Source organism: Pterocles gutturalis, unplaced genomic scaffold (genome assembly GCF_000699245.1).
Source record: "Pterocles gutturalis isolate BGI_N339 unplaced genomic scaffold, ASM69924v1 scaffold6048, whole genome shotgun sequence".
In the NCBI taxonomy this organism is placed as follows: domain Eukaryota; kingdom Metazoa; phylum Chordata; class Aves; order Pterocliformes; family Pteroclidae; genus Pterocles; species Pterocles gutturalis.
The window spans coordinates 25,276-38,553 of record NW_010122864.1 but is presented as its reverse complement, the minus strand read 5'-3'; the positions used below and the strand labels follow the sequence as shown (position 1 = coordinate 38,553).

Below are 13,278 nucleotides of genomic sequence, written 5' to 3'. Positions count from 1 at the left end.
TGAATACAGAGAAACTCCACACGAAACCTCACTTGTAACGTGACACCAGTGTAATGCCAACACATACATCACCCATTACCACATTTTCTGAATATATCTCATAGTCTACTCATGCTACAAACCTCAGATTCTAAGTACAAAACTGACAGCACCTGTGCAGTCACTGCATCCGACTATCGCAGTGTGGCACCAGAAGTAATTTAACCTCAACGGTGATTCAGAAATGATTGATGTGACAAGACTGGCAGTCTCTGGATGCATCCCAACAGCTGCCACTACGGATTACTGTTCAAGACGTAAAGTCCCAGCATTGGTAAAAAAAAAAAAAAAAAAGGCAAATCAAAATATTTCTATTCTACTCACAGTAATGACTCTGACATCAACTGTTATAAATAACAACAAAGACATTGCACTACAGGTAAAGCAAGTGAAGGTGTTTCTTGTGGATATTGTAATTAATTCTCATGGGACCAAGACTTATAAATACAAGTCCAGTCCAGTCTCAAAGCAGGCTCTTGGCCTATGCCATACTAACAAACGAGGCAGGACCATGGTAGGGACTCAAGCAGGGGCACACAACCATCCATACTGCTGAACGGTGACTGTGCATCCCTGACACAGGGAAAAGGCCTGGCTGCATGAGCACAAGCCATGTTGCGGCACTTGCTCCCAGCAGCAGAAAATAGCCCCTGGCCTGTTTTACCTCGGGGAACGTGCAGCTTTTAACTTCTGGGGCCTTTGCATACGGAAGTGCATAAGCACCAGTCATCTGTCGCGTGGCAGTGACTGTACTACACTGAATCTCCCTCCCGTGGCACTTCCAACATGACCTGTCCTTCCCCATATTGCAGAAAACTGACTTAGAAGCCACAGTTTATAAATGCGCAGCAGCTTTTATCAACTAGTCTTCACATAACTCAAGTTTCCCTGCACATGCTTTTTCTATGTGCTGGTTTCAGCTGGGACAGAGTTAACTTTATTCATTGTAGCTAGTGGGAGGCTGTGTTTTGGATTTGTGCTGAGGAGAAGGCTGATAACACACTGATGTTTATAGTTGCTGCCAGGACAGTCAAGGACTTTTCAGCTGCTCTGCTGTGCCAGTGTCTGCAGGGGCAGGAGAAGCTGGGAGGGAGCACAGCCCCAGTTGCTAGCCTAGGATTCAACCTTAGGTTTAGAACTGAGACCCAAAGTGGCCAATGGTATATTCCATACCATGCACATGTCATGCCCAGTGTATCGATAGAGATCTCTTTGGAAATACTCCCTCTTTCTGGGTCATCTCTCTCCAGGTGGTGCCCCTCCAGGTCATCTCCCTCTCAGGGTCACCTCTCTCTTGGGGTCTCACTCCTGCAGTCAGCCCTCAGTATCAGATGCTAGGGCTCTTATCTCTGTTCTGGGATTGCAGTTTTGGGACTCTCCCTGCACCAGGATCATCAGCTGGGAATTGTCTGACCCTTGGTCATTGGGTGGTGAGTGATACATGGTGTATCACTCATTTGTATATTTTACAATATTTACTACAATTATTGTAATTATTATTATTTCCAATATTATTGTAGTTTAGTTGTTAAATTGTTTTTATCTCAGCCTACGAGTCTCTTTTCCCTTTACCCCTTTAATTCTCTCCCCCATCCCCAGGAGGTGGGGGTTGAGTGAGAGGCTGCGTGGTGTTTGGCTGCCAGCCAGGATCACAACTATGACATACTATCACCAGCCTTTCCATGGATCATTTCACTCCATCTTTCTGCTAGCTCTGTTCTCCCTAAGGAATACCACAATCTCTGTTCCACCACAATTCCCCAAAGGGAGCCCCTGCTATCCCAATCTCACAGACTGCTACACCCAGAAACACTCTGCCATCTAAAACCACTCCTGGCGCAATTGCAGCCTCTCTTGCACCAGAAACTAAAGGTCCTGACATGCTTAAGACCTTGAACAGACTGATGTCATGCCAGATGACCATACCAAACACGAAAGCATTAAGCTGTGTTGCACCTTCACACTACTGCCACATGTCCAGAATAATACTCCTTGAACTTGTTCTTTCCTTTTACAGGAGAAGGATGAAAACTGCTTGTAGTGATGTGGCCAGATTTAGCAATCCTTCTGCAGTTTACACAGCAAACAACTTGAGGGAGCCGTCTAGTGAGTCATTGTTTTCCTTCCCCCACTTTTTATCAAGCCTCAGAGCAGGATGTTTTAAAGCCACCTCTACTACATACGTAAGGAAACACCATTTTGGGCACATTCGGGCACCTACTTGAATCTCTAAAAGGACAGAGTTCCCTTTCATGCTTACATGGTACTTTTGCTCTTTCCCACGGGAAAAGAAAGAGGAGCACCTGCCTCCATAATGGTTGGCTCTGCAGTTCAGGGTCACCCACTTTGTCTCGAGGTGACAGCTTAAGGACAGCAGCTGTTTGTGATGGTGAGCTGGACTTCGTACTTTGCAAGTATTTTCTTTCTCCTTTGCACACTCCTCCCCCCTTCCCCTTCCTCAGCCACTCCCCTCAGAGGCTGCCTGTATTTCTGGAATACATTAAGCTCATTTCTCATTATTTCACTGTTGATTCCTTTGATTCTCCTTTCTCAGAGTAGAGTCTATGGAGTTTTTTGTGTTGATTTTTGTCTAAAGCAAGTGAGAGTTCTCTTTGATCATCCTTGGTTTAGCTAATTTTCAATGCTTTGGGGGGAATTAATGTTAGTTTTTAGTATTAAGATGATGAGACTCTCCCTGCCCTTCTTTCTGCAGGTTCCTTGATCTGAATAGAGCAGATGGCAAACTACGCCTTTACATGTTACTTGCTTGGGAAATAGGAGATGCTGAATCCACAGGGAGGGATTTTAAGAGGAATAATAAATGGAACGACAAGACTGCAGATCTAAAGTCATGCAAAATTCAGAAAAATGCTTATCCAATGCCTACCTTTAAACATAAGCATAAATTCCACAGACCTCAGTGAAACTATTAATAAATTTACAATTACACTTATGGAAAAACAGCTTCTCAAATTAAGGCATAAGAAGCATGTCATCACTATGAGGAGTAAATACGACATGTGCCTAATACCATGACCTGTATCTTGTATACTCTGCCTCTTAGCAAAGATATTTCTAAACACAAGGAACCTACAACTGTAAAGTTCTCTCCAAAATTTGTAAAATAATGGCAGATTAAAGCACCAGAGATATTTTAACTTCAGTAATCAGGTACATATTTACTGGGGATGTCTGCCTCTCCATTTGCCTCTCCCTCTTGCTATGACAGTGGCATCACATGCACAGCTACACTGAGAGTACAAATTCTATCAGCACCACAGCAGGAGAAAGAGACTGGCAGCGGAGCTAAGTTCACCTCTGCGGCTGGCACAGGCCGGGCAGTGTCACCGGCTGCAGAGCACGGCAAGAACCCCAACAGCTCTTCCCACACCCAGCCTGCTGCTGCACGGCAAAGGCAACACCACTGTGGTTGCACCTGAACTGGGCAGCCACCCGCTGCATTTGCCTGAGCTGTGATTCAGTGATCTGAGGAAGCAAAAGGGGAAAGGAAACGGGGAAAAAAACAAAAAAAAAGGAGAAAAAAAAAAAAAAAAAAGAGAGCAGCTGTCTGTAGTTGCATCAGAGTTGCTTTGCCCCCTACAAGCTAAAAGAAAAAGCCTTGCTGAGCAAACATGGCCACATATCTCTGGAGCCTTCTAGTTTAAAAAGTGGAATTGGAAATTCAGCTAAGTGTTTCAGAGCAATTTTTGGCCTCTCACTAGAAACACAAGTGTCACTGGTGACATATTTATCTGCCATACTATATGCTATAGCAACATATGCTCATAAACATTCCTGTTTACAGTTCTCAGCTGCTACATAATTGCTTGTCACTTGTCCATTGTATGGCAGCAGAACTGTTTGTTAGTAAAGCTAACGACCACCTAAGAATGTGCTTCCTGCGCTCTTTATATGACTAGGTTGTGAAGTGCAGTTAGTTGCAAAGTGCAAAGTCAGCTGCAGCTGATTTCATATCAAAACTGCTAGTTCTTGAAGCATTAGCCTAGGTTACTCATATAAACCTAAAATATTGTTCAAGAACCTCATCTCCACATGTTATGGCACAACACATAACCAGCTAAAGATACAGAGAAATATCCTTGACATCAAACTGCCCATATGGGCAACAATATTGGTATAGTATATGCACAAAGATGAGGCAATGAACCCTTCTAACATACATTTTAATCTGCTTCAATATACTGCTGTCTTTGGCACAGGGAAAGTTAATTATCTTGATCTTTATTATTTTCTTGATCTTCATCTTCAGTTCAACCATTTTTTCATGTAATGAACTCCTGAAATTGAATTTAATTTTATCCTATTAAAGCTTTTTTTGTTGTTGTTAAAAAAGAGTTGCTGTGTAATGCATAGGGTAACTTGGCAAGATTCAATGATGAGTTCTAGAAATAGGAAGTTTTAGTGATCATTTACAGTACAGGGGACACAACACCTCTTGAAATACACGTATTGCTGTTATATCAGTTAACTAGAAGAAAAATTTCTGCCAAGACCTACAGTTAGCAGCACTACAGTGTACAGTGAAGTTATGGAGTATGGTTGGTTTTTTTTTAGTTTATGAAGGAAGATGTATTGCGGTGAGGCTAAACAGGTGGTAGAGCAGCTCATAGCCCTTTTGGGACCGACTGTCACTTTGATGCTTGTTGTAGTTTTACCCCTGGCTAGCAAAAGACCACAACAACCACTCACCGTCCCACCTCCCAGGTATGGAAGAGAGAATTAAAGGGGTAAAGGGAAAAGAGACTTGTGGGTTGAAATAAAAACAATTTAATAACTAAACTACGATAAAATTGAAAATAATAACAATAATAGTTATGATAATAATAATAGTAATATATACAAGTATACAAATGAGTGATAGGCAGTAATACTGCTCACCACCCAATGACCAAGGCTCAGCCCATTCCCGGCCGATGATCCCAGAGCAGGGAGAGTCCCGAAACCAAAACCCCAGAAAGGGAGATAAGAACCCGAGCGAGACTGAGAGCTGACTGAAGAAGCAAGACAACCCCGAGAAAGGGACAACCCAGAGAGGGAGATGGCCCAGAGCAAGAGGGTATGACTTGGAGCAGGAGAATACTTCCAGACAGAGCCTCATCTATATACTGGGCATGCTGTGCATGATATGGAATATACCGTTGGGCAATTTGGGTCTCAGTCCTAAACCTAAGGCCAGTAACTGGGGCTGTGCTCCCTCCCAGCTTCTCCTGCATCTGCAGACACTGGCACAGCAGAGAAGCTGAAAAGTCCTTGACTGTCCTGGCAGCAACCATAAACATCAGTATGTGGTCAGCTTTCTTGTGAGCACAAATCCAGAACACAGCCTCACACTAGCTACGATGAAGAAAGTTAACTCTGTCCCAGCTGAAACCAGGATAATACTTGGCATATTAGAGTTCCCAGCAAGCTCAAACACAACATCTTAGGTTTAGAACATCAATTTCTTTAGGGGATCACATCCTTTAGATGTTAAGATAGCTCATTTTCACTAAAAAAAAAAAAATAAAAAAAAGAGAAAAAAAAAAATCACACAGCAGAGTGGCTTAGATTCCTATAAATTCTGGCTGCCTAAGGGAGTGGCATAGCTCTCTGATCCAAAGCGTGGCTACCAATACTCCTTGCAGATTTCAACTGAAGAATTTTTCTTCCAGTGACACGGAAACTCTCAATAATTCAAAACTGCTTGATGGATTTCCCAGTGCAATGAAACTCCAGCTGAGAAATACTGATGCAACTGGACAGAAGGCTGGGACTTCCTAGAGACAAATCTAACCTTCATACTAACATTAACAAGCATTACTTGCTTATTACCTTTAACTTTATGTACATTTACCATCAATGTTTGTCCAGCTGAAAATTTGAACTTGTTGTGAAGGGTCTTAATCTTTCAATGTATACATACTACGCAACACTTCACAAGGCAGTTTCTTCCTTCCTTAAACTGAAGCACGCTGTCTTAAGAACACTCCTAGAATACAAATGTACATCTAAGCTCAACTCCATTTTTTATAACATCCAGCAAACACACTAGAAAATGCTGCTCCTTAAAGCAATACTATCAATTCCTTTGGTTTATCTGAGGGTTTCACAAAACAGATATCAAGTGCCATTCTGTTGACTTGCCTTGACACAAAGGCATGCATGCCTTACACTGGATAAATAGGTACTTACATTCCATAAAATAGGGGCCAGGTTCAATCCGCCATACAATTTGTCCTTTTTGTGTGCCAGTCACTCCCCGATTTTTGGAATCCCAGAAGTTGGCTGGAGAGTTCTCATCTGAAAGGGGAAAGAAAGAAAATTCTGTCAAGTAGTATTTATAATAGTTTTCATCTTGGTTTTTCTGTTCAGTTCAAGAGGCTGAGATATAAAAAATGACTTGCATTTAAAAAAATAATTAAACTAACTAGCAAAAGATAAATGGCTTCTCTTTTACAGTCGATAGATTAATTTATGCAGAGTGAGCAGACACAAATACAGCCAAAGTTAATATATGGTTTCCTGTAAGAGGTGACCTGCCAAGGCAAAGTATTAAATTCCAAAACTTCCCTAACTCGATAGTGAGGCTATTGGGAACACAGAGGTGACTGCAACTTCATCACAAAGTTATCACATCATTTTATACAGCGGTCCTGCTCTGTGATGTGAAAATCTAGCATTCATTCCCTAGCTAGAGGGTATGGAATTGCAAATACAGGCATCAGGACTTACATCAGTTGTTAATATATTCCTATATGTTAGAAACTAGAGAGATTATTTTTTACACATACACCAAAAAAATCTGCCACTTTCAATTTCCTGACACATACAGTATTATCCCCTATCAGTGAACTCAAGCTAGAGGCTCAAAGGGCAGGACTGTCACTTAATAAACAACACACAAATAAGCAATTCAGCAAAAGACACTCAAAAGAGAACTGAGAGGCAAACAGCAAGCATCTACAGATCAGCTTAGCAATATCAGTGTTTTCCCTTCACAAACTGCGCTTTTTGTCCTAACAGTGACCAAAAAAAGGTTAGGGTGTTTGTTTTACCAGCCCGTATACAGGCACCTAGAACACTGTATGAATGAAAGAAAACTAGAGTGCCAAGCACTTTGAAAGGGCACAAAGGTTAGCTACGATGACCCAGAGGAAGCTGACATACATCCAGCTTAACTTCTTTCGTACAGCAAGTTCTTTGGAAGTATGCATCATAACATTTTATGAGTGCATTTAGGCAGCTTTTTCTTAATTGGACAGTTATACCTGTGACCTCAAATACAACATCCTAATTCTTTCCAGTGGTACTTGATATCCCTTAGCCTTAATTTTTTTTATTTTTTTTTTTAAATCCTGCATTACTACATACATTTGAGTGCACTCTGCAATCTTGCAAAGACTTCACTAAGCACTTAGTCTATTGTGGCTTTGCCCATGAAGCTCCTATCCATTCAAACACGGTTTTTTTGTACTTGGGTAGGAACTCCCACATAAATATGATTACAGCATTGCCACCTACATTTCAGAAATCCATACGCTGTTTACGAAAGAATAATAAACAACTCAGCTTTGTTACTTTTATCTTAAAAACAAACTTACACTGATGCTTTTCTGTCCTTTTCACTTTGACTGCTCATGTCAGTGTATGCACGATAACTCTACTGAATCACGATTAGTGCAATCTGTACATTCACATCTCATCAAACTGACATGCAAAGCGTTACCAGACACATGCTGGATTTCTGGGATTGCTCCAAAGCAGGTTACACACCCTGTCCATGACCCGGAAGAGCTCTGGAGAGTCAAGAGGCAGCCATGGCAGGCTCCTGACATCTCTATGCCTCCAGGCATGAGTGAATTTGAGAATTTTTAGAAAGCTGTGGTCTGAACACCTCAACATCACAATGAGTCCAGAACAGTTTCATAATTATCTCAACAACAATGAGAAGGGACAGGAGGTTTCTCCTAACGCCTGTGATCCTTGAGCATGTAACACCCTCAGGCCTAACTTTTTGTGTGGAATCAACAGGACAGGACATAAACTGCATACACCAGAACATCAGGTACACAGGGAGTAAAAACTTAAAACATGCATACTTATTCTTCATTACAGCAAAAAACTTTCAGAGTAAACAAAGCTATATCTCACCCATTTTTTTTTTTCAAAGCTATGTACTTTCAGAGGGACTCTGAAGCCTGTAAATCGTCCCATGGGCTTTAAAAAAAAAACCTCCCTGTATGTGGTTTGCAATGACACTCTAACCAAAACAATACACTGTTCACTTATTTAATTACTTCTTTATTTTTTAATGTGCCTTCCTAAGCCAAGGTCCCATTATTACCTCTCACAGACAGAGCTCTGGGAAGCCAGGAGTTAAATACCTTAACTTCCAGCAAATCTCCACTAGTCCCTACTTTGGTCCACCATACAAACTTGATTATTCAAACCATCGCTACCAAAAGCAAGCAGATTCTTTAAAAATTCCAGAGTTATCTGAAACACAGTTAGACTTACATTATTCAGTGTTCTCTGTGTCTATCGTATGACAAAAAAACCACCTCCCCTAACATGCTCTAGTTCTTCTGAATTTATGAATTTCTGTATTTAATCAACTGTAGAGGAAACTGTTCATAATTCTAAGCAGAAGGACAGCTATGTGGTATATTATAACCATAAACATGACATTTTTTATTCTTATCTTGTTCAACAAATCAAGGAACTCTGAAGCAGCTAAATATGCCTTCAACATTGAGATTTCCAACATTAAGGCACAAGCAATTGTTCTTTGTTTTTTAAAATCTGTAACTAAGTCAAGTCAATGGTAATTTTCACAGGGACATTAGTGAGCTTCAGAAAAGGCCCTACATGAACTGAGTCTCAAATTCTCTGCTGACAGCTACAAGAAAGCAGAACACTGTCTTACACCTTATTTAAGAAAATCCAACATTTAAGAAAGTACCTGGATTTTCAGCCCTTTCATGAAGGAATAGTCTCCTTTGCAGCAATGAATATGAAATCATTGATACTCTGCCCACAGGCATGCTGCCATTGCAACAGAAGGTGGTGGAGACAGAGGAATAAAAATGCTGACAGACCACTGTGTGTCAGAAATCGACTCAAATTACAGAATTTATTTTGGACAGCTTTGATTTACTTCTGAAACAGCTGATTTTTTTCTACTTTTATGATGTTATTCACATAGGGAAAAAATAACATTATTAATGCATATGGAAAATTATGGAAAATAAATTCAAACCTCAATTCATGGATTTTAAAAAAAGAAACTGAACAGCAAAAAAATCAAATAGCATGAGAACATTAAAGTACATGATACTGCTGAAATTTATTTATCAACATGGCAATAAAAACCAGGTGAACAGTGACATTCTCGGTAATATTCGAGTGTGCCAAAAAAAAAAAAAAAAAAAAAAAAGTGTTTGAGAGCACAAAAAGCACTGTCAAAATTACCACTACCTCATCTCTCCTCTTCCCCAAAACCTATATACACACACATATACACACTATATATATATTCCACCCCCCCCAGAGAAATTAAATTCTAAGAAGTTCTAGTCCCCTTTCAGCACATAATTGTTGCTGTTCGAGAAACTGGCAGCTGTTCCAGAATCTGGGCCAAAAAGTGGATATAAATATCCCCAGCCAGAACATAAAATACGCAACAAAATATTGTCTTACTGCATTGGTATCTTGTCCAGTGAGTCTACACTTCCGAAAGAAATTAAAAAATGCAAGATGCATAGTATCTTTCTATCTTCAATAACTCTTAGACACAAAATATTACCAAAAGTAACTTATTTCTCAGAGCTGCAACGCCTGCACAAATCAGCATATGTGAGATATGTTCTACAATGAGAAGTGGGTAATGGAACTGCACACTGACTAGTGCCCCTTGAAATCACTGTACAGCAAACGTCTTCTCAGTAATAATGTCTTCTTTAAGTGCTAAGCAATCAGTCAAACCCAGTATTAAGAAAAGAACACATGTTTTTCCACTTTCAGTCTTCATCACCATTACAACCCAGCATGCCCATGCAGTTTCTGTACTGGGAGCCCAGAAAGGACGCAGCACTCAGATGTGTGTCACCAGTGCTGAGCAGACGGGCAGGACCACCTCCCTCAACCTACTGGCTAAGGCTCTTCCTGCTGCAGCCCAGGATGCCAGTGGGTGGCCAGGGCACACTGCTGGCTCTCGTTCGACTTGTCCACCAGCCTCCCGGTCTTTTTCTGCAAAGCTGGTTTCCAGACAGTCAGTCCCCTGCCTGTCCAGGTGTCAGCAGTATTCCTCCCCAGGGGCAGGACTCGGCATTTCCCTGTGAACTTTGTGACGTTCCTGTTTGTCCACTTCTCCATCTTGTCTGAACTGCAGCACAATGATCTGATTTATCAACTGGGACTCCCAGTTGTGCATGAGGATGTTACAGGGGTGTCGAAAGCCCTGCTAAGCCAGTACCCGACATCAGGGGTCAGGATGCTTCTGCAGAATTCATGTTTTGTTCTTTGTGTCTTATCACTTTCACTATTATTCACTGAATTAATAAATAAGATACAGTCTTCTGTAAGACAGTTAAAAAACAAGAACTGCTACCAGTTAATATCTGAAGCAAGCCTTACAGTCCCAGTGCACAGACTGGTCATGTGCAAACCAGTGCTCACCTTTTGGTCCCAGTTTCTGTGGTCAATAGTGGTAGGTTATATGAATTAATATAAAGGATTTTTTTTTATTCTTCTAATACACAAACATTATAGAATTCATCAATTCCTAGTGCAGAAACATCACAGATTGGTTACTGCATAGGAAGAAGTTCAAAAGTTCCCTCGAGCAATCTAAGAGCTTGAAACTTTTGCATACTGAGTTCTTTTCCATAACACATTTATAAAGTTGCTTATATGCAGAGCTCAGAGAGAAGGTGATGCTTAACAGATTCCGAATGTCACTGAATGGTTTTAATTATACACAATTTTACAATTTTCATATTTCACTACCATATACGGTTATTCTAATTCACAGCTCTTGAAAAATCTGTGCAGCTTAGCTCAGAAAAGATCAATCATGTTGGTAACACCACTGTATCCCTGCATAAATCTGTTATCCTCATCTGGGATTTACATCCCAATTTCTATTTTTTTCATCCCTTTCTGGAAGATGTCTTATGCAAAATCTTTTGAAGTGTTTGTATTGTTTATTCTTAATTTAAAATTTTAAATTAAGTTCAGATTGTCAAAATGCTCACTTCCTTAGCATTTTACATTAATTTTAACAAATTCTTGGGCACTGAAGATGATGTGTGCGATGCATCCAGTTGTTAAGAGGGGTGTTTGTACTCAGCCCGGGGAAGCTTCTTAAAGCATCGATCTAAATGTTATTTCTATTTCTCTTGTCAGGTGTTCTCTTACAGTATTTATCAGAAGAGCTGGAAGGCTGGTAGACAGCAAGGCTACGTATCGTTTTATCTCAAGCTGAGATTCATCAATCTTCCACCAGTTTCTCTCATAAGCATACAACTGAGAACAATCATCCCCTATTTTACTGTGTCATTTCACTCAGTCTTTAAAAGTAAGAGGTTTGTAGTTCATCTGCATCAGAGGACATTTCTGAACTTAACTTGGCGCCAACCATCAGGACGTCTCTAGGATGGCATTTCCAATGTAAAACAGAATCTGATTTACATGCATTTTACTTCATGACTTCCAAAACCTCAGTCCTGGTGCCAGTAAGTGCACTGCTTTTTGGTGTGAGCACAGATTCCCCAGCAGTAAAACAGGCTGTCACCAAAAATTTAAGATTAATAAGAATATTCCAAGGAATCCTTGCTGTGGATTTCTAGCAACTGACTGGGAAAGTTTCTAACATTAAATCTGATGCAGTATTTTCACTTTGGTAACCTCTAGTAATTTTAATTCTAGAAATGCTAAAAAAAAACCAAAATAGCCATGGGTGACTATTAAAGTAGCACAATGCTTACAGAACTAACTAAATGAGTTTCTCCCTTATATCCAAAATATGCTTAAAAAAAAGCAATTGAAAACTGCATCAGGGCACATTTAAAGTAGAAGACAAATTTTATCACCTGAGGCCTCACTCCTTTTCTGAAAAGCCAGTAAGTAAATTAAAAATTTCAAGGCAGAGCTTCCATTGCAAGCAATTATTATAATAAATCACATTATGTCAACCCATTTAAAACACATTATATATCAGTTACAACCGTACAAATATTCACCCACTACGTACAGCCTATGTTCTCTGATTTTCAGAATTCCCCATCTCAGTCAGTTCACAGGCTTTCTGGTGGAATGAAAACATCTGTCACGGAAGAAAGCACTAGTGTATAGAGCACATTGCTGAAATTAAAGATCAACATTTGGTTGCACCTTCTAGGCTTACCTTGCCATTCCAAAAGATGTCTGTGGATCCTAAACTGCATTCCTCCATCTGAGCCTAATTAACACACTGAAGAATAAAAAAAACTTAACATTTTACAGGGTGGATCCCAAAAATAGCCATCTGTGTTCCCAATCACAAGCAGTATTTTCTACAAAAGTTGTCTTCTGGACCCAGCCTGTGCCGCTCAAGTTTGGAGGCTTTAACTCTGTTGCATAATCTCAGCTCCAGGAGGCACGTCTGTCCTCTCCCTTCCTCTTGTCATTTGAAGGAAAGGGTTTTAGAAGGATGTTCTCAAACTCCCTGGCAGTTTCTAGCAATTACACACAATCGTCTGCCTCTTCTCCTTTAATCAAGAGTTTATCTAGGTTCAAACAGCCTGTGCTAAAAACATATAAAGTATTACGTCCTTCAAGCTCAGCTATTTGCGGCCACTCCCCTCCGAAGGGTACAGGATGCCAAAGCCCCATTCTCCCTCCACTTCCTTCCTCGCCTTGTCCGAGGGAGGATTCCGAGGCATGGCCACGGCCCCGCAGCGTGGGGCGGGCTGATGTAAACAGGAGGATCGTTAAATCCAAGTAATGACGGCAAGGCAGCCACAGCAACCAGCACAGCGGGATCTCACTGGAAGTGCTGGCTTTTGTTTACTCAGGATTTTGCTCTCCCGCATGACTTCCCCACAAATCCAGTTATCTTAGAGAAGACAAGACTGCTCCGTGACTTTAGGCTGGGACGAAGCTGCTTTTCAGCCAGGATAACTCTGAACTGGGAATTCCTGAGCCAGAGGACAAGCAGGTGGCAGAGAACTGCTATTCCCACCTCTCCTCTTCCAGGCT

At 40.8% G+C, this 13,278-nt stretch overlaps 1 protein-coding gene across 1 annotated transcript in view; it reads right to left on the bottom strand.

The window, feature by feature from the left end:
• Positions 1-12,989, bottom strand: part of HECW2 (HECT, C2 and WW domain containing E3 ubiquitin protein ligase 2) — a gene marked incomplete at both ends in the record, with an annotated part of 64,153 nt that extends 51,164 nt beyond the window's left edge. Inside the window, 2 exons of the mRNA XM_010077676.1 lie at positions 6,232-6,339; positions 12,849-12,989. Coding sequence (XP_010075978.1) covers positions 6,232-6,339; positions 12,849-12,989 — 249 coding nt within the window. The remainder of the gene's footprint in view (positions 1-6,231; positions 6,340-12,848) is intronic.
• Between the last annotated feature and the right edge of the window lie 289 nt (positions 12,990-13,278).